The 20,674-nt window shown below is 35.1% G+C and overlaps 3 protein-coding genes across 6 annotated transcripts; 2 read left to right on the forward strand and 1 right to left on the reverse strand.

Moving 5' to 3' along the window:
• The first annotated feature begins 579 nt into the window (after positions 1-579).
• Positions 580-7,136, forward strand: LOC135623703 (probable glucomannan 4-beta-mannosyltransferase 3). 3 transcript variants are annotated; one of them, XM_065126952.1, is made up of 10 exons: positions 580-807; positions 872-1,203; positions 1,287-1,385; positions 3,290-3,542; positions 4,890-5,000; positions 5,251-5,387; positions 5,796-5,909; positions 5,992-6,191; positions 6,362-6,556; positions 6,645-7,136. In XM_065126952.1, the coding sequence occupies exons 1-10, from the start codon at positions 714-716 to the stop codon at positions 6,805-6,807; spliced, it is 1,698 nt and encodes a 565-aa protein (XP_064983024.1). In that variant the 5' UTR covers positions 580-713; the 3' UTR covers positions 6,808-7,136. The 3 variants fall into 3 exon arrangements, with proteins under 3 accessions (XP_064983024.1, XP_064983025.1, XP_064983026.1); XM_065126953.1 differs by lacking the exons at positions 580-807; positions 872-1,203 and adding exons at positions 1,856-2,115; positions 2,222-2,328 and having other exon boundaries at positions 1,304-1,385; XM_065126954.1 differs by lacking the exons at positions 580-807; positions 872-1,203 and adding an exon at positions 1,856-2,115 and having other exon boundaries at positions 1,304-1,385.
• A 2,096-nt stretch (positions 7,137-9,232) lies between these two features.
• LOC135623704 (uncharacterized protein At5g39570-like) lies at positions 9,233-11,709 on the forward strand. 2 transcript variants are annotated; one of them, XM_065126955.1, is made up of 2 exons: positions 9,233-9,855; positions 11,406-11,709. In XM_065126955.1, the coding sequence occupies exons 1-2, from the start codon at positions 9,277-9,279 to the stop codon at positions 11,484-11,486; spliced, it is 660 nt and encodes a 219-aa protein (XP_064983027.1). In that variant the 5' UTR covers positions 9,233-9,276; the 3' UTR covers positions 11,487-11,709. The 2 variants fall into 2 exon arrangements, with proteins under 2 accessions (XP_064983027.1, XP_064983028.1); XM_065126956.1 differs by having other exon boundaries at positions 9,234-9,855; positions 11,409-11,709.
• Positions 11,710-17,436: 5,727 nt separating this feature from the next.
• On the reverse strand, positions 17,437-19,555 carry LOC135621949 (patatin-like protein 2). The gene is made up of 6 exons (XM_065123581.1): positions 19,260-19,555; positions 18,982-19,163; positions 18,711-18,897; positions 18,277-18,438; positions 17,894-18,196; positions 17,437-17,816 (listed from the first exon to the last, which is right to left on the reverse strand). Exons 1-6 carry the CDS (start codon positions 19,539-19,541, stop codon positions 17,568-17,570), a joined length of 1,365 nt encoding a protein of 454 aa, XP_064979653.1. The 5' UTR covers positions 19,542-19,555; the 3' UTR covers positions 17,437-17,567.
• Between the last annotated feature and the right edge of the window lie 1,119 nt (positions 19,556-20,674).

A 20,674-nucleotide genomic window follows, 5' to 3' on the forward strand; every position in this document is an offset into this window, starting at 1 on the left:
GAAATATTTGATACATGATCATCATGTAAGCCTTTTTTAGTAATAGTACGGAGAGGCCATTAAATATTTTGGGTTTTTCATATCAAAGTTACTCATGACAGTCACTGCAATGACCTATTTGTGGTCATCACATATTCTTCATGAAGACTGCATTAGACAACTCTTGCTTTATTCCACTTGAGAACATCCAAACAATATAAATAACATGTACAGAAAAAGAACATATATATACTTTGAATTCATTTTATTCAGCTTGGGTGGAAGTCTCTTCACCTCACAAAAATGCAAATGCTGAATAATGTCAGCTTGGGTGATGGAGACTTATATAAGTAAGAGGCAATAGCGGAATAGGCCACCGCGGGAAAGAGGCAAAGTTGGTTCGACCACACCGTCGCTTTCGGGTCAAATGCAATCGTATGGGTTCAATCCAAGCCCAACTCATTTCATGGCATTGTGGTCTCTTTCGGGTGCCTCCGATCCTTGAATCGACCACACCGTCGTGTTGCTTTGCTTATGAGTTCGGTTCGGAATGTGGCGCTGCCGCCACCATCTATTTATTTATCCGTTTATTGGTTTCTGAGGAGAAGAGAAAAAAGGCGCCCTCTCCTCTCCGCTTCTCTCTTACCCCTTTTTAAGGTTTCCCAGCTTCCTTTACCTTTGGATCATTATCTAGGGCCAGAGCCAGAACAAGACCCAGAACGAGAGGAAGATTAATGGAACCTACGGCCGCTGCCGCCCCCTCCTTTGCCGCTGATCTCTACCTCCGCAACATCTCGTTTCTCCTCTCCAACATACTGCTACCCTCAGGTAGGTGATCTACAGCAATGTTCCTCCCGTTATGCTCGAGTAATGTTTGGTGTAACAAACTCAGACGGCGTTACCGTTCCCGGCGTGCTCGAGTTCCTCAAATGGCGCGAGGGCGGCGAGTTCCTGCGCTGGATTGGGGGCATCTGGCGGGAGGTGCGGCCGCGGGCGGTCGCGCCGGCGCTGCGGGTCGCCGTGGCCGTGTGCTTGGCGATGTCGGTGATGCTACTTGTCGAGGTGGTCTCCATGGCCGCCGTCAGCCTCGCCATCAAGCTCCTCCGCCGCAGCCCAGAGAGGCGCTACCGCTGGGAACCAATCGCGGCCAGGGATGACCCGGAGGCGGCCAGCCTCGCATTCCCCTTGGTGCTCGTCCAGATTCCCATGTACAACGAGAGAGAGGTAGGCCGGTGATGCAAACGGGCTCGTACGAATTTAAATTCGTTTGTAGTTTAATGGGATTGACGGTGTGAAGAAATCCGCAGGTTTACAAGCTCTCAATCGGGGCCGCCTGCGCGCTCTCCTGGCCGTCCGATCGGATCATTATCCAAGTGCTAGACGATTCCACAGACCCTACCGTCAAGGTATTGTTACTGTTTGTAACAGTTTATAACGCTTTCAGTCTCTTCCTGTGGTGATTATTCATGTACGGGCATGGGTGTCTCGGTTCGCCGGTAAGGGACGGTCCATCGTGTTACACATGTCAGCATGGACAAAAAGATACAAGACAACAAATAAGAAAATATTCATAATGGCTATTACTAAATATACTTTTGACTTTTAGTTTGACAGTTTTAATAAAAATAAACAAATTTTAATTTTGGTATAACCAAATTTCACGAACATATCTCTGAATCTTTATTGTTCTGATTAATAATTAATGTTTTTAGTTGCTACGATGTTAGGTTTCGCAAAGAATGATTATTATTTTCCAGTTTTATAACTGTTATAATGGTAAGCTATGAAAGGTTCTATTTGGTATTTAAAACTATACTTTGGCAACCCTACGGACGGTATGGGGAATATTAATTTATCGAGTGGCTGTGGATCGAAGGCCAAAGTAAATACTGTTGTGCTGTTTCACATGGAAAGCGTTACTGCTACACTGATCGGTCATTCCACGTGAGGCTGGTGGCCCATTCACGTACAGGCTGTGTCTTGGAGCGGAGAATACTCTAGTTTTTGGACTTCGGTGTTCGTGCACATAATATAAAGTAGGAGTGGATTGGCGAGCTCTGGCACCTTCTACCATAGTTTTTGGACTGTCTTCGCAGTCAATTATCATACGATTTGGCGAGATCTATCAGATAACTGGTGCGAATTACGAGACATTCTACTTCATTCTTATTAACTGTTAGTTAATTATTATAGATGAATAACTGATGCATGCGGCGGTTGTTATTTTCATATATGCATTTAGTAACGCGGACACGAGGGAATACTCTGGATGTCGCCACGTTGATCAGCACTTGAAACAATCTTCCATTGTATGAAGTCTTTAGAAGATGTATGCTATTGGCGTACCGGGTAGTAAGCTGAATTTTCTTAGTATTAAAAATAATAAAAGAAAATACTATCAGTCTTTAGTGGGGTTGATAAATTCTGATCTGTAACCGTGCAAATGATGTTTGTAACCATAGTCATCAGCAGCATATTGATTCATGAACCATGACTATATTAGATAGTAAGCCTAATGTATACTTGATCATTTAGTTGCTTGGATAATATCCTTGCTTTTGTTTTGCTTGAAATTTTGCTATATATTATGCTTTCTACATATAATATATATTGGATTTGGATTAATCAGTTTCATTAGGTCATAGAATTGGAATTGTAACTAGGAGTGGTCAGCGATGAATGATTGGTAATTATCGGATCCATGGTATCGAATTAGATGAGAAAAATAATTTAAAATTCAAAAATATAAAATTACAAAATTAAAAAAAAGAAATTATAAATTGTAAATTTTTTTTTTATAAATATGTAAAAGCACTAAAATAGAACATGTAGAAATATTAGTACTATGTTAAATTTTCATGATCATTTATTTGAACTATATCACATAGCATATTTGTAAACAAGTTGATAGATTGAATCAAATTATAAAGCATAATATTGGACAGACTTAAATGCCACAAAAATCAAACTGTTTGCAATTTTAAAAATAATTTAAACATTTTTTATTTTGTTCTTTAACAATAAAATATTTAATACAGTATTTTTAAGATTATATAATTTTTTATAGTAAAATATTCTATTTAGTCGTTTTAACAATTTATGTACCTTATAGTATTTCTAATGATATAACTATTCTTATAAATGTTTTATATGTTTTATATATTAAATTGTAGTTTTTGAATCTTCGTTTGTTTACCTTCTACTATTTTTAATGCCCAAGAATGGTATTGCTGCACCAAGTTATCTTATGTTGCTGCCATTTATTTTCACTAGTATTCCTACATTTATTTTTGCTAAATTTTCATTTCAGGACATGGTGGAGGTTGAATGCAGCCTTTGGGCAAACAAAGGAATCAATATAAACTATGAGGTTAGGGAGAACCGGAGAGGGTATAAAGCTGGTGCCTTGAAAGAAGGAATGGAACATAGCTATGTCCAACAATGTGAATTTGTTGCTATCTTTGATTCTGATTTCCAACCAGAACCTGACTTTCTTATGAGGACTGTTCCTTTCATGGTGCATAATTCAAAGATTGCACTTGTTCAAGCACGGTGGCAGTTTGGTAAGCCTGTATTCGATTTAAATATATTTAAATAAGAGGTTGTTTTACGTTCTAGGGCTTTCAACAATTTTAATTTATTTCACATCTTTTTAGATGTATTCACCTTGGGTAACTCGGCACATTCAGTCTAGATATTTTACTGGTCAAAATGAATGGTTCCTATATAAAATTGGGCTAGAAGACAAGGTAGAAGATACTTCCAGCAAATTTGCTCCTTTAGATCAACCTTGGTTTGTATAGTCAAATCTGTACTAGATTCAAGCAAATTCAGTCAAAAGAAGTTTAATCCATATCCGTAGAAGCATGGATGCGTTGACAGCATATGATATAGCTTAGAAGACCTCCCCCAAGTTGAACTAGGGATCCCACATGGGGTGTTTGATCATTTCGAGTAGAAGGGGACTGAAGCAAGGTTGCGATTGATAGACAAGAGTGATACTATCACTACCTTGCACGGTTCCTGTGATGAGCCCTTGAGTCTCCTTTACCAGTTTAGTAGAGTAATGAAGTGGGCAGCGGAAACACCACATATTAGGTCTATTTGATTGTTTTTCCATTAATATTATGTTATTTAATGGATTATTCTAAGCCAGTTGACATTCCTAATTAGATTAAGAGATTTACGTAAATAGACAAGCATGTAAGCTATTAAAGTCCATGTCTTGGATTGTTTTCTACTTTATTACAGTAGAAGTATCATTATCTAGAAGTTATCTGTTCAGGTTTTTTTAACTACAATGAAAGATTGGCAATCTTTGCTAATGTTGGAAAAATAGTTGTTTAACACGTGGCTAGTTCATTTTACCTAAGTTGATTCTTTCATTTTTTAGATGCTATAAATATCTGAAATGTGTGATGATATATCTTATACCATACAGAATCCAATTAAGATAAAAAATAACTTATAAAATGCTATTTGGTTTTAGATTGTCAGTGATTAGCACAGATAAGAAACTTAAGCTATTTATATATAACAAAGTCGTATATATTTGGCAAACTTATTGGCTGTTCATACTGAAGGATGATATTATCTGCTTGATGACACTATTATTTAATTGAGCATAGAGTGTAGTCCTTATGTGGACAATCGATGTTAACACTGGTAGCCAGATAAACAGGATTGGAAAAAATCATTATAAAAAACTGAGCTGCCTATCAAAGAGCAAAAAAGTAAAAACAAAATTTGATATAACAGAAAAGAAAAAAACTGCGATTATTTCAGATGATAAGCTGGAATGCTATGCTTTAAAACTTTCTATTAGAAAATATAAGTCTATTTATTCTGATATGTCCTCTTCCATAATGACAGGAAGTTGCTGACGTGGCATTTCATGGACGATTTTGCAGTGAATTTCAGTGACTGTCTTATGACAAGGATACAAAAGATGACCTTGGATTACCACTTTAAAGTGGAGCAAGAAGCAGGATCATCCACATTTGCATTCTTTGGCTTCAATGGTAAAGCACATAAACCCATGACACCAAAAATATCAATTGTCATGTCATCATCCTAAAGATTCTCTTCGATCTATTTATCAATTTAAATTACACCACGAGTTTGATTCGAAATTTTCTGGCTAGTGTATATCAAGGGAAGTTATTCATTCTAATAAAAAAGTACTATTAGCTAGTATTTGTTTTACTTTTCTAAAAGGCAGTAGCACAACCTTGTTTTCATTCTCATGTTCATTAAAACACAATTTGATAGGGACTGCTGGTGTTTGGCGAATATCAGCAATTAATGAAGTTGGAGGTTGGAAAGATAGAACCACTGTCGAGGACATGGACTTGGCCGTACGAGCAAGTCTGAAAGGCTGGAAACTATTGTATGTGGGTGATCTAAAGGTATTCAGTGGTCACCTTTAATGGCCATTCAGATCTTATCTATGCTGCAGAAAATTTAAATGAACTTTTCTGGATTGTAAACATTGATGTATTCATGCCTGCATAAAGTGCTTCACAAAATCATCTACAACCAGATAAAAAAATGAGACCAATAAAGGCCTCCTAGTTTACTACATGAAGCTTTTAATGGTAGCCTATTGTTGCTATTGTTGTTGAAATAAGATGGTTTCAGAAGTTCCTACTTGGGATATCACTCATTGTTGTACCAGGATGGCCATAAATGAGCTTCCTTTAATCCAATCTTACCTTTAAACAAACCATTTGTTATATTGAAAATCATCTCAAGTATGCTTACCATGATTAGATCCTGACTACAGGATAACTTGTTGATTCTTCAATCTATTATAGGTCAAAAGTGAATTGCCAAGTACTCTCAAGGCATACCGGCACCAGCAGCATCGTTGGACTTGTGGAGCTGCACACTTATTCCGAAAAATCATAGTTGAAATTTCAATGGCCAAGGTAGTATTTATTTGAGGCAGTGTAAGAGAACCATTATGGAAGCGTGCACTCTCTATCTAACGTTTTCCTTTATGTCAAGCAGGAGGTATCATTTTGGAAGAAGTGTTATCTGATCTACAGTTTTTTCTTTGTGAGGAAGATTGTGGCCCACACAGTCACCTTCTTTCTATATTGTATTGTGATCCCAACATCTGTTCTGGTTCCAGAAGTCATCATCCCAACATGGGGAGTTGTGTACATTCCAACAACAATTACTCTTTTGAATGCCATAAGAAATCCTAGGTTAGATACTGTTTAAATTTCTTCAGATCCTTGCCTGTCATTCTTGTTTTTCTTCTCATTAACTAGTCTTCATTAGTTGCTTTTGGAAAACATCATTCGAGTTACGTAAATATAGCCATTCAAATACTATCATGCTTTCCTAACTACTCAAATTTATATGCTTGTCACAGCTCTATACATCTTATGCCATTCTGGATTCTGTTTGAGAATGTCATGTCTATGCACCGGATGAAAGCAACAATGATTGGTCTATTTGAGGCAGGAAGTGTAAATGAGTGGGTCGTGACTGAGAAGCTGGGTGATACTCTCCTGGAAAAAACTAAAATCCCGATACTTGAAAAGCCATCGTCCGGGCTAAGGGAGAGGTAACAACAAAAGCTTGTTTGACGTGCACTTCTGGTTTACATAGAGCTAATATCAGTGTTATTGATAGTCTTTGTTTCCTTTCCTCAGAATACACTTACCAGAAATTGGATTTGCTGTCTTCCTCTTTCTTTGTGCAAGCTACAATCTTGCCTACGGAAAGAATTCCTTTTATGTTTACATCTATCTCCAGGCTGTTGCATTTTTGGTAGTTGGTTTGGGTTATGTCGGCTGCTTCATCTCCAACACATAATGATTTTGATGCAATTTGCTGTGCTTCTCTAACCATCAACTAACTTGCTTTTTCATGTGAATTCAAGGCGCGATGATAAAAAAAAAGCTGCTGTCCTCGAACAGGTTTCATAGGAAATTCTCACCCAAATCCTTTTTAGAAATATGTATTATGTCACATTATGATGGCCAAGGTTTTGTAGAGGTCTCATTGTATCAATTGTACTCAAATATTGAATTACAAGATTTTACTGATTTCATGGGACCCTAAATTTGGATCAAGCGCCAGAAAAGTCTACGTTGAATTGAAATTTGGTATTCCTGTTAAAAGTATCTTTCATTCATCTCTCATATTGCCTGACTTGGTAGCTTATTCATGTTGGATTTTTTAACTGCAGCTCGTTTAGTAATACCACAATTTCAGCTGATCTTTGTAAAACATGCTTTTGTGGTTTGCCTTATTATTTGCATGAAAAAATTAGTCTCATTTTTAACTATTTGTATTATCACTGTTTGGCAAAAACAGTAAGATAAATTTTGAGCTGGCTGGAAGTCTTCCGAGGTTAAGCGAGAGTAATACTCCTTGAGAAATTGGGAAGTAGATGCAAAATAAGAAATACTCCATGGACTCGATATAAATGCTTGGAAGGTTTGACGATTGCGAACAAGCTGCCAATATTAATATTATATTGTAACATTGTATTCGGTATTGGATAAAAAGTTGAAAGAACATATGTACTAATTGTAGGATAGTTTCTGTCATGTGTTGGAATTTTTTTTTTCCACATGATCACATTATCCTAGAGTCAAATAAATAAATATTTTTTTTATTTTATATATATTATAAATATATATTATAAGTTAATTATTTATCAAAAATAAAAGTAAATAGATAGTTATAAACTTTATTCAGAAATATAGTACTAAAAACTTAAAAATAAAATTCAATCGATTATACCTAGTGATAGAGAAAAGTCTACTCTCTATTAAAATTTGATTTAGTACTATTAAAAAATTATTTCAAAAAATAAAAAAAAATAAAAATTTTCAGTAATATGAATCTTTATAAATCAATTATAAAATAAATATATATCCAAAAGTTAATTATCCTACTAGTGTATATTAAATACCCGAGGAGCATTAGAACGAAGACAAATCCATATCATACTTGTAACGATGGATAAGTGGTGTTTCTCATTTACCAATGTAGAGATATGTTTCTGGCGTAGAGGAACTATTCAGTCGTTATGTCGTTACATTTGACGGCTCGTTAATCTATAAACAAAATCACCTTTGCCAAAAAAATAAAATCATCACATACTAGTCATATCTATATCAAGATGAAATAAATATTGAAACATCTCAATTTATCTTTCAAGCATCATTAATGTCAAACATTTAACTGGTTAAAACCACTTGACTGGTATAATTTAGATTATATTGGGATGCTTGCCCCATTTAGGGGCTGAGTTGAGCTAGTCTATGAGCTTGAGTATTGGACTTGACTTGAATTATAATCAAAACATCTAATCATTAGCATTGAGTAATTAAAATATAATAAATAATAATAGATTAAAAATATAAAATTACATAAAGAAAGAAATAATATTTTTAATCAATTATTGTATAAGTCTAATAGAAATCAAGTATTAGTAAGCTGAAAATTTTAGAAACTACATATAAGATGAATAATTATAATATATTTTATTTAAAAATAAAATTTTAAATACTTGAACGAATAAAAGAAAATTTTAAAAATTACATATAGCATGAATAATTATAACATATTTTAATCCAAAAATAAAATTTTAATTACTTGAAGGATTAGAAAAAACTACATATAGCATGAATAATTATGATATATCTTAATCTAAAAATAAAATTTTAAATAAAAATATTTATTTTTAGGAAAGATAAAATAATTATCTCTCCTCAATTTTTTGTTGGCTTGATTTGGTAAGAAATGAAGAATAGAAAGAGGTGAGCCATCTACCTAAGATAATAATTTTTTTATTTTTATTTTTATATTTATTTAATTTATTAAAAAATAATATCACTCAATTTAAAATATTAAATATTTATTTTTTCAATTTTTATTAATAATAAAATAAAAAAATAAATATATTTAAATTGGAGGATTTGATTACGATTTTAGTATATTAATAGCTAAACTTAAATCGAATGTTTCCATAACTTGTCTGGGCTAAGATCTTCTTTGGATTTGCTTGAACGATTCTAATAGTAGAGACAAACCAATTACCTTCTACCTAATTAATTCTAATCTTCAAGCAGTGGATGATCTATTTTTTATTTTTGTCGTAATTATGACTTGGATTACGTCAGCAACTGCGCGACGCGCACCTGTTACGAAGAGAGACAGGGTCCACCCTCACGTGTTGGGGCCCGCAGCGTAGCAACCCACCCAATTCTTTAACCGTTCCTGTCCAGACTTCCGATTACTCGCTGAGAATTTTGCTTGACGAGACGTGAGATGGCGGCCGCCTGGAGAGGACGCGATGAAGCGGTGGACGACTTCGACGAGTACGATCCGACGCCGTACGGCGGAGGATACGATCTCAGCCTCACCTTCGGGCGCCCCCTCCCGCCGTCAGAGGAGATCTGCTATCCCATCTCCTCTGGTGCCTCCGGCGTCGACTACGAGAGACCTCACTACTCCTCCGGCTCCGTCCCCTCCGCCTATGAAGCTGACTACGGGGACCCCTACGGTCGCTCGAGGCCCAAGCCGCAGCCGGCTTACGGCTTCCGACCCCAGCAGGAGGTCGAGGAAGGAGGAGTAGGCGATTTCGGCGCCTACGGTGGTGGCAGGCGCCCCCAGCCTAGACCTGAGTATGGCGACTACGGATCCGAGTATGGTGGGAGGCCCAAGCGCGACGAAGAACCTTCATACGGATACGAGGGCTACGGATCTTACCAGACCGACGAGTATGGCTGCGGGGCGCAACCAACATATGAGAGGCCCGTTTACGGCGGCGAAGAGGAGACCGGAGGGTATAGTAGGCCGAGCAGATATGACCCAGATCAAGGTGAAGGATATCGCCGCCCTAATTATGTAAGTCCTGCTCTTACCTTGTTCGGTCCTGGAGAAGTAACCTATATATATAGTTCCACTGTTTTGTGCTCACATGTTCATATGCTCTTTTGTGATAGTTTCTGTTCAATGATTGCTCATGGATTCTTGAAGTTTTCTGCACGACCCTCCCGATCGACACTCTTGCTATAACTTTGACTTCCCTTTCTACCTGTCCTCGTAACCACTGTTTTCATGGATCATCTTCATATGCAACCTTTTCATATAATTTCCATCATATGAAATCTTTTCATAGTGATTTCTTCGTCTGTAAGAAATTGGCCTTGATAGGGAGGGGTAAAGGATGAGTGAAAGAATCGAAATCTTAGTTACTCATTAAGGTTTAATTTGCTTCGATAATTAGAGTTAGATGGGAATATATAGTTCGGAGGCATCAAACAAAAATTTGTTTATTTGCTTCAACCTTTAGAGGAGCTCATTCAAGACTTAGTCGAACAATTACTCAATAGAAATGAGAGTTTTGGCTTCCTCTCATCGAGATAGAGGAACATAAAAGCAGCTGAAATCAGCCTTCGTGAGCTGATCTCCAATTAAAATGGCTGATCCGAGTGGAGGAGGTGAATAGGGGAAGCACAAAGAAGGTTGATGACTAATAAAACATTTACAGGTCATAGTTTTTTGGTTGGTCAACAAATGCTAGTTGATTGTTTGCCAATCATTCCTTCACAAATGGTTTGTCATCAATAGGTCCATCGATGTCATCGATTAATTAGTTACCACCAACATATTCAAATGATCATAGCGTGTTGGTGGCAGCTTCATGCTTGAGGTTCATTCTATTGCTACCATATCTGATAGTTGACTAAACAGGGGTGTCTGCCTCGGTTGACCTAAGCTCTCAAATCGCTTGAAAACTGATCAAAGGTTGGTTGATTCTTGGCGACTTTTGACACTCTTTTACATGGATTATACTAATAACAATTCTTACATCTTTGGCATGTTCATCAAGCCAACAAAGTGAACACTGCAAAAAACAGACTCTAGTTATTTGAAATCTGAAAATTTTGAGACTCAAATTCGTACCAGCAAAAAAATGTATCGATGCTTCAATGACATTACTTACACGATAAATGCTTTATAGGCAAGGTGTCTTCAATTTTTTTCTTTTTATTTTAAACCTCATAATTATTTCAAATCATAATGAAGTTATTTTATTATTGTTTAAACTAAAAACTGTTCATTCATTCATTCATTAGGAAAGATGGTTAAGAAAAACAGGTACAGAAGGTACAAAAATCGGTAGGTAGAGAGATCATTTCTGTAGGAATGACAAGTACCCTAAGCAGAACAAAATGAACCAAAACATGAGCCTCCATGTTAGCCTTATGTATAAATGGCCAGCCGATTACATTTGTAGGAGACATTTTATGATTCGTTGTTGTCACTGTATTTAACTTATATTTGATAGAATTAAGGTTTTGTAGCTGTTTTTATTTGTTATGGATGAAACTTCGTTTGCATCGCAACTCCGGCGTAAGGTAAATTTAACACTTGAATTTTGGATCCTTAAGCAGGGTGATGATTCTGATGAGGAAAAGAATCACAACTATGGTAAGCATCACCATCACCGCAACTATGCTGATGATGAATGAACGGTTAATACTGTTCGCTTCGACGTCCTCAACACTTAATAGTAATAAAATGAAGTTGAAAAATCTGATGTGTTAAATGGTTCTTATTGTGAGACGTTGGGACCAATGTCTTCTCTAATATATGTATGTTCTGTGGAGGCACTCCTCATATTTGCTAAGGTGATTGGACTTAATATTTACTTGAACATGCTTCATGTTGCTGTTATATATTTGCGTTTGGTCATATTCCGTCTATTGTGATTGGTCTTAAATAGATGTGAACACATCTAAAATGTTCGTCAACGTTTCATTTTGTCTTATAGTGTTTCAGTTTTTTTTACTTTAAACTTAATGCTGAATTGCGAATTTCTATGGTTTTAGTTAGTTAAACCGACATCAAAGTTCTGAGAACTCTAAATTTAATGGATTGTTCAAACAGTTGACCACAAGCAACACGTCAAACTTCTATGGTTGACCAAACGTGCCACAAATCTCTTTCGCAACCAAGACAGGAGGATTGCACAAAAGATTGGTCAACCACACCCATACGGTTCAACACGATAACTTATATGAAATGAGTATATCTTCTTTTTTATTTGAAAAATATGTTTAAGAATATTAGAAGACAAATTCTAGCGTCAAATAGTTACAGAGAGAGTATAAAGGATTTTTCTGTTTCTTTATTTTTTTTATTAGAAAAATTCTTTATAAACATATCAAAATTTTGTGTTTTACTAACTCCCCATTCTAGTTTATTTATGTAGAGCCCCTGATACTAAATTAATTGCTCTAATCCCACCACCTCCCAGTACCTCCGCCCCACCATCACAATTCTTCTCTCTCCATGCATCTTTCTCCTTGATCGAATCTTAGCACCATTGGCTCCCCTTCGTGAGTCCTCCCCCTCCATCAGATCTTAGCACCACCAGCTCCCCTCCTCACGTCCTCCCCCTTCGTCGTATCTCGACACCATGGGCTTCCCATCGAGCTCGCAACTTTGTCTCTACCATTGCGACAGGAGCAGCGTCGCCATTGTCCATGGGCCTCACCGCACAGTCTTCGACTATTAGGGTAGCTTTGAGAGGCATGATGGTGAGGGATATGATGGAAAAATGGACATAGTGGGGGGAAAGAGGAGGACAACATGGGGTTTGCAAATGATAAGGGGAGGGGAGGGCAGTGGCTATCATGGCGATACAGAGAAAAGAGTCGATTGACGATGGAGAGGTTGCTCCTACTGTTATGGTGAAAACGTGACTACCAACTCCATGGGGAGCCAATGCTGCAAGAGTCGATAGAAAGGGAGGACACGTGAAGGGCCTCCTTAAAGAGTCAATTAGATAAGATTATGTGAAGGACCATAGACGAGGTATTAGATTAGATAAGATATATTATAAATCAAATGATATTCTAATTATGGTTATCAATTAACAGAATGGAAGTCAATAAGATTCCTTAGGAGATGACTTGATATAAAGGACTTTCTCAATTATTTATTTAGACTTTCTGCTTTTGCTTATAAAAGGACAGCACCTCCTAGGAACTTAGTATAAATATATGAATATGTGATATTATTGACAGATTATAGATCTATCTTCTCTTATCTCCCCTTACTCATATGAACCGGTTATTGAGATATTATAGATATTCTCTCATCTCTCCTTTATCCCTAATCTATCGAGGAGAATGCGAGTCTAGTTATTCTTATAGATCGACATCACACTATAGCTTTTAGATCGGATGACGATACACTCGCATATCAAATAAAAGCTTTTGTATCAAAAGATAAATATTATAAATTTGATCTATTGTTATTTGACTTTAGACTTTGACATTATTTAACATCTATTTGTTAGTATCTTTTGCCAACTAAAAGGTGTTATTCAGTTTTTTATTTATGATCCATTTTTTATCTGTTTTTCTATCCAATCTATCCTATCGTCTACTTACAAGCAATGTGAGGTTCCTTATGCTTTATTGATAGACTACTGATAATATCTTACTGTTGGCAATAGTATTATTAAGGGCGATAACATTTGGTGGTCACCAACCTAATCGTGGGCAATGATTGTGTACCTAGTGAAAGTACTATAGGGTTCAGCAGCCTTGCGGTGGCTACGCAGCGCCACCATGTGCGATGGTTATAGGAATCACAATGATCCGTTATTGTTTTCACAAGCTATAATAATTCTAAAAAGTGATGATGTAATAAAAAAAGTTAAAATCAATACGTCAGAATAGTATTTAAGAACTCATTGGATTGCCTAATAATTATAAAAGAGTCTATTATATAAACATACCTACAATTATAATATCAAACGATATAACGAATTCATAAAGAATTCATCGATTATAACAAGATATTTAAAAAAAAAAATTAAATGAATTCATTAAAAATCATTGTGATATTAGTGGCTCATTATGATTTTGAGTTAATCATATGATATGTAAACAAGTTTTTTTAATGGGGCCTTAGATTTATATGGCTTAACCTAATATATTTATAGAGAAAATAAAAGAAATATAGAATTTGATATATAAATTTAATAAATCTATTTATGACCTTAAATAAGCTTCTAGATAATGGTATATAAAATATCTTGATATCATTACTTTCTTTAGATTTAAAATAAATACTATTGATTAGTATTTATATTTAAAGATTAGTGAAAGTAAATTTATTATATTAGTCTTATATATAGATAATATTTTGTTTACCAATAGTGGTCTTAGTTTATTATACTAGATAAAAAAATTTCTCATTAAGAATTTTAAGATGGTTGATATGAATGAGATATATTATGTTATTGGCATTGAGATATTCAAGAATAGATCTTAGGATTATCTTATAAAAGATATATTAACTAAGTCTTGGAGAGATATAGTATACAAATTTGTTCAATAAATAATAAAAGTAAAAAATTTTAATCAATACAAGTATTTTTAAATTAAGTTAAAAAAGAATCAAATTAAAAAATATTATTTGTGTATGTGTAGTTTAAAGTCTATTATATGCTCAAACTTATATTAGATCAAATATCAGTTTTATAATTAAAATACTATGTTGATATTAGAGTTATTTAGAAATAAAAATACTAAATGACTATAAAGAAATTAATAAGATATTTAGAAGGGACAAAAGATTATATGCTCATATATATGAAATTATATCACCTTAAAATTATAATATTTTCATGCATTGATTCTATAAATTACCTTAATAATAGGAAAACCACTTTACGGTTTATATATATATTAATTGGAGGGATAATTTATAAAAATAATATATTATTATATTATTAACAATAGAAGTTGATTTTGTAAAGGTTTCTAATTAAGCTTTATGAATGTAAAATTTTATCTCTGAGCTTAATATAGTCATACTTAAGTATTAAGTCGCTGAAGATATTTTGTGATATATTATAGTAGTGTTTTTTTTTAAGAAATCTTACACAAAATACTTAAGTATTCTGTGAGGTCACTGATATATTATAGTACTATTGAAACCTTATATATTATGAGATAAAGTACCTTATGATTAGATAAAAAGAGTCCAGATATAATTAATATCAATTAAATTTTTTAATTCTATTGTATTGATTGTTGACCCATTCACTTAGAACTTATAGCCTAAAGTATTTGAACAAACATATTTTTATGATTGGGTTTGTGAGCAATGATGAAGTATGTTTGAGTGAACATTATAATTAACATTATTATTTATATAATTAAAATTATTTATTTTTACTATCTAGTATTATGGTTGAATATGAATAATATGATTATTTTGATAAGATAGTCATTTTGGACTATTTTAGAAAATACTAATAATATTGTATAATATACAAGGAAGTATAACATTGATGACATACGATCGACTCGTATTGCTAATAAGATTTATTACTATTACATTTATTAGACTTATTGGCCCTTTTTTTAAAAATTCATGTATGTATAAATTATTTTCAAAATTTTAAAATTTATTTGGGTAAAATTATTTTTAAATAAATTTATTTTATTTATTATTTATTTTGAACCCTTTTATATTTTATCAATTAATAGATAAAGTGGAAGAATATTATATTATGTGATTCTATCTAATTTGGTACGATATATTATAAATCTGATTGGATTTTAATTATGATTATCGATCAATAGAAAGAAAGTTCAATTATGATAAATTTTCTTAGGAGATAATCTTGATTGGAGGAACTCTCTTAATTACTTATCCTAGACCCTATACTTTGTCTATAGAAAGTAGAACCTACTCATCTTCCATTTATATATATATATATCTAGAGACGTGATATTATTAAAATATTATATATCTTTTCTCATCTTCGCTTAATCATGTGAACCAATATTATAAATCTACTCTCATCTTCCATTTGTTCCTAATCTATCGTTCATAATGGCTCTATGAAAAATAGAAATATAGAAAAAGACGAGTTTAGTTTACCTCAAATTAGATAAAAGCTTTCTGAATTACGTGGAAAGATACGCATTATAAATTTGATTTATTATTATTTGATTTGAGATATTAATATTAAAATTTTGTATATAGCAATAGCATAAGGATGATTTTTATGCTAATACTAAAAGTTAAGGATGATTTTTATGCTAATACTAAAATATATTAAGAACAAGATGGACAAAGATGTGGCAATAGTGATTGATGAGAGGAGAAGGCCATTGGGCAACAAGACAGATGTAGTGACCTACAAGATGTATGTAGGTTAATGATAATTTCATCTTTTATAAAATAAGAAACATTATGTATGAAGAAAATAAAAAAGAAATATTTTATCAAAATAAGTGAAAAATTAAAGTTTTTTGGAAATTTATCCTATTTTATTTACATGATATTTATTGCTTACATTTGATATCTACATAAACCATTTTAGTCATAAAGAAATTTAAAGATCTTTCTCATATTAACCTTAATATTGTATATTTAGTATCTTGATATTTTAAAACTTTAAACCCAAGAGAGTTGAATTGAGTCCAAGTAGAGTTTGACTAGTTGGTACATTTACATATCAAGTTCCACAAACTGACCATATAGAATACAACCGTGTTGGAATTCTATCTTACATACCTATCTTGTCACCTAAGATCATAAATACACATGTGGTCTTAATAGCTTCATAAAAATAGAACAATGTAAACATGATGGCTGCTCGCCAACACGGACAAAATATTATTATGGCGGCTCGTCAACAAAATTACCCTGTTTGACCTTCCAAAGGTCAAGTCAAGAGACTTACTCTTTGTAGAATGGTTGTTTTGATTAATTTGGTTGATTGTTAGGTGACACTGTTACTGTAACTTAGTAGACTTAGTAAATGTTGACTAAAGTTTATCATATCAGTAAAATATAACATAAAATTAGGAGTAAATCATGCTCGGCATAGATATGAATGCATGCAGCAAAACATGTACATCTATCGTATGTGTATGTTGAGTAGTAAAATTGGTGATGTGATCGATTAATTAGAACTTGGATATTATGGTCACTTACATGCAAATTAAGAACTAATATAACAGGTGATTAATTAGGTAGGTCTTGGGTTCCTATATGCACACTGTACAGAGGTCTTCAAATATGTATCATACGTATGTTCATAGTTCAACCTTTAATTGTCTCTTCTATAATAGATTACCACTTTTCACAGTGAACTAAAATGAGTTTTTTGACCACCCTCAGTATCTTTATCTGAATTCTTTTGTTGACAACATAGGCGAAAAGATCATTTCTCTCTTTAATAACCTTCACAAAAATAGTAGAATCAGTATGTCCATAAGACTCATTAATTTCTTCCAACAGTTGATGATTCTTATTGATTCCACTGTCTACATATGTATCCATGTCAGGAAAGTAGAGGGAGTGATACAACAAATCTATGTAATAAAAGAATACATTAATTTCCTAAAGTACATGAATCTACAAGAAATCAATAAACCATTCCCGAATTTGATTTCTGATCTGTTCATCACGATTTCATGTGAACTGCGGACAGGAAGAAGTGATCAAAGTTTCAGCTGATTTGATGCCACCCACACACATCCAACTTTGTCACAGAGAACGGCGCCAATATGATTTCAAGGCGATTTCACGCTTGGAGATCGTAATTCACGGAGCCGTCTCTCATCTGACAGAATCGTAGCAAACCTTTTGAGTGCATCTTCGTTTGTTCCTTCTCCGTTTCCCACTGGCTCATAGATGCCCGTCTCTAAGTTCACCCTTGAGACCGGCTTCTTCAAGAGCTGCTCTCCTATGTTCACGAGATCCGCAAGGTTCTCTTTTGTGGAGATATCAACGGACGACACTGTCCCAGATAAGGTGTCATCCTACGAAGAAGAACATCATCATCAGTAGTGTCAGGTATACCAGATTGAATTCAGACAACACCAAGAACAGCTCATACCTCGATGCGAAGGTAATTCGATTTTGATTGGAGAGCTTGAAAGACGACCGAGAGATGTATGTCAACCATGTCAGCACTCGATTGCATGAACACATCAAACAAAGGATTCGATCCACTACTAAGCAGCCAACCCAAAACTCCCCACTTGCTCGCGCGTTTCGCGCTAAACTTCCCTTCGACCTTGGCCGATCCCGTACCTAACGATATCAGCAGAATCTTGCGGTAATCCATGGGCTTGTAGGGGAAGTAATCCGGGTTCTTCTTGTGTAGCTCCTTCGTCACTTCTCCGACAGCAACCAGTGCCTAGAAAATCCAGTTTGGAGTGATTAGCACTAGTAATTTCTACGCGGATGAATGTCGAATGATTCAGGAGGAGCTCTTACAGGATTGTTAGCGGCCACTCCACCGTCAACCAGGTGGAACTCCCTAGAGCTTCCTTTAGAACATTTGGTTTCGAAATAATGGGCTGGGAGGTAAGTAGGAGCTGCAGTTGTGCCGATACAGATGTCGGAAAGGCGAGCATCCAAAATTCTATTACGCTTCACCTGCAAGAGATTCAGGACTTCAGATCTCCGGCGAAGGTTGCCGACGAAGTGCACATCCATGCACATTCTAACCTTTGTTTTGTGTTGTTGCAGCATGCATAGACTGGTAGTTAAGATTGCGGCTGCGGTTTGCAGCAACTGTAGTTTTATTTATTATACATTCATTGTCACCATATAAGCTATCTTAAATAAAGAATAGCAATATATATATATATATATATATATATATATATATATATATATATATATATATATGAATCTAGAGTTCATACCTCGTAGCTAGAGAAGATGATTGGGTGGAGCTGCTTGATATCGAAAGTTGGAATTATCACGTTGGTTAGGGTTTGATGCAACCTTACACCTCCTAGTTTTTCCTTGATAAGCGAGTGCAAATACTTCCCATTGTACTTTGGTCCCCATACAGCTTGAAACATCCTTCTGACTCCAGCCAGTAATCCTCTGAAAACGAAACATAAAATAGTGAGATTTGTGATCAGAACCACACACACAATCGAATTCATTCGTTTGAGATAATTCAAGTACCCAATCTGGGGAAAAATTTTCGAGCTGTGTTCCAAGTAAAACGATTTTATGTCTTTGGCTGCGAAGAGCGGTCGATTGTTGTCATCAGGTGCAGTTAACATTGCCGTAACGAGACCTCCAGTGCTTGTTCCGGAAATCACGTCAAAGTAGTCTGCAATCCTTGCATCCTCGCCATCAAGTTTCTGCATCGGTTATTGAGCGAGTTGTTCATGGTAATCAAGATTACAGTAATTGAATTTGGAATCGATATGTCGACTGATGTTTGATGCGTTTCATACCTGAAGCTCGGACTCCAAGAAGCTGAGGATGGTGGCAGGGATGATTCCTCTTATGCCTCCTCCATCTATGCTTAGAATGGTGATCAGGTTCCCGAAAGTAGGGGCCTGTATCTGGTTGATCTTTGATTTTGATTTCTCCATGAACACTGAAAGCTGTTGATGAGCAAAGATCTGGATCGACTCCGCGAACCTGCAATTTGTTCCAATCGCTGCAAGGCTTTTTCTTGCAGTGATAGATTTACTTTTTTTTTTCTTGTTATCAGAGAAGAACAAGATGAGCATTTATATAGGGGAGAGGGGAATCGTCCATCAGGCTCCTTTAGGAGTTCCAGCTGAGGCAAACTATGAGCTAGTACGAAATTGACTTGTCGAGATTTCGATGAACCTTCATGTAAACGTGTAGTCATCGCCGCCAATTCATGATCATTCCAATGTAGCACATCCACATCCAAAATGATTTCAATGATTCTGAGAGGTAGAACGAAGACCAAAGAAAGTGCTGGACTTGCAGGTAGATAAGACATTGCTGGACGTTAGGTGGCCTGCATGATGTTGATTTGGGTCTTCAAATGATAACGTATGCGGTTCCTCCCTCATCTGAAGTTAGAAGAGTCATTGCGCAACTTGTGCAATACCCCCAATCTCTTTGCTGCCTTTGATCATGCTTATTCAAATCAAGCAACCACAGCTGAAGCCACCCATGCGTGCAAGGCGAAAGAAATCATAAAACACATTCACACATCAGTATTGTTTTGAGATTTAAAAGAAGGACTCTTCTTTTAATTCCAGGATGAAACTGTCCTAAGCATTTTGAAAGCTTATTCTGAAGATAATGTTCTGAAAATAATATGGGAATTATCTGTAAGAAGAATAATAAGTTCTATGTTTCCTCTTGGAAGTTTATAGCACGGCTTCTGGAACAAAAGAAGAAAGGTCGACAGTCTTGTGGGAGATTCTGTAGATGTTACTGCTAAGCTACATGACAACGAAGAAGACCAGAAGTTGGATCGGGTCTTTCTATGATTTTTCTCATCGATATTTCCTTTGGTTTATTTCAGTGTCTTCTGAGGACCGGCATGAACAGTTGATTTTGGGTTGATGTTTGTGGATGCATGTTGGTGTTAGGGTTTTAGTGTGACTTGTACGGGTGCTGAAGATATTTAGTTGTGTTAGTGAACCTTTACATCGTGGTATCGTGGTCGAGGTGTCAGCACAGCTTAGTCCGATTCCAGATGTGCAAGATTACTCACACAAGGTCACTCACTTTCTTCGTAAGAACGAAAAAAGTGAGATATAAGATACACGAGTGTTTTTTGTTTCATGCTAAATATTCTTCCACTCACAAGTCATATTCTCCATTAATTTTTTAATAATTATAAAAGATTTTGATCGCCGTTGTCTATTTATCCGTATCT

This window comes from Musa acuminata, chromosome BXJ2-9 (assembly GCF_036884655.1).
Source record: "Musa acuminata AAA Group cultivar baxijiao chromosome BXJ2-9, Cavendish_Baxijiao_AAA, whole genome shotgun sequence".
Taxonomy (NCBI): domain Eukaryota; kingdom Viridiplantae; phylum Streptophyta; class Magnoliopsida; order Zingiberales; family Musaceae; genus Musa; species Musa acuminata.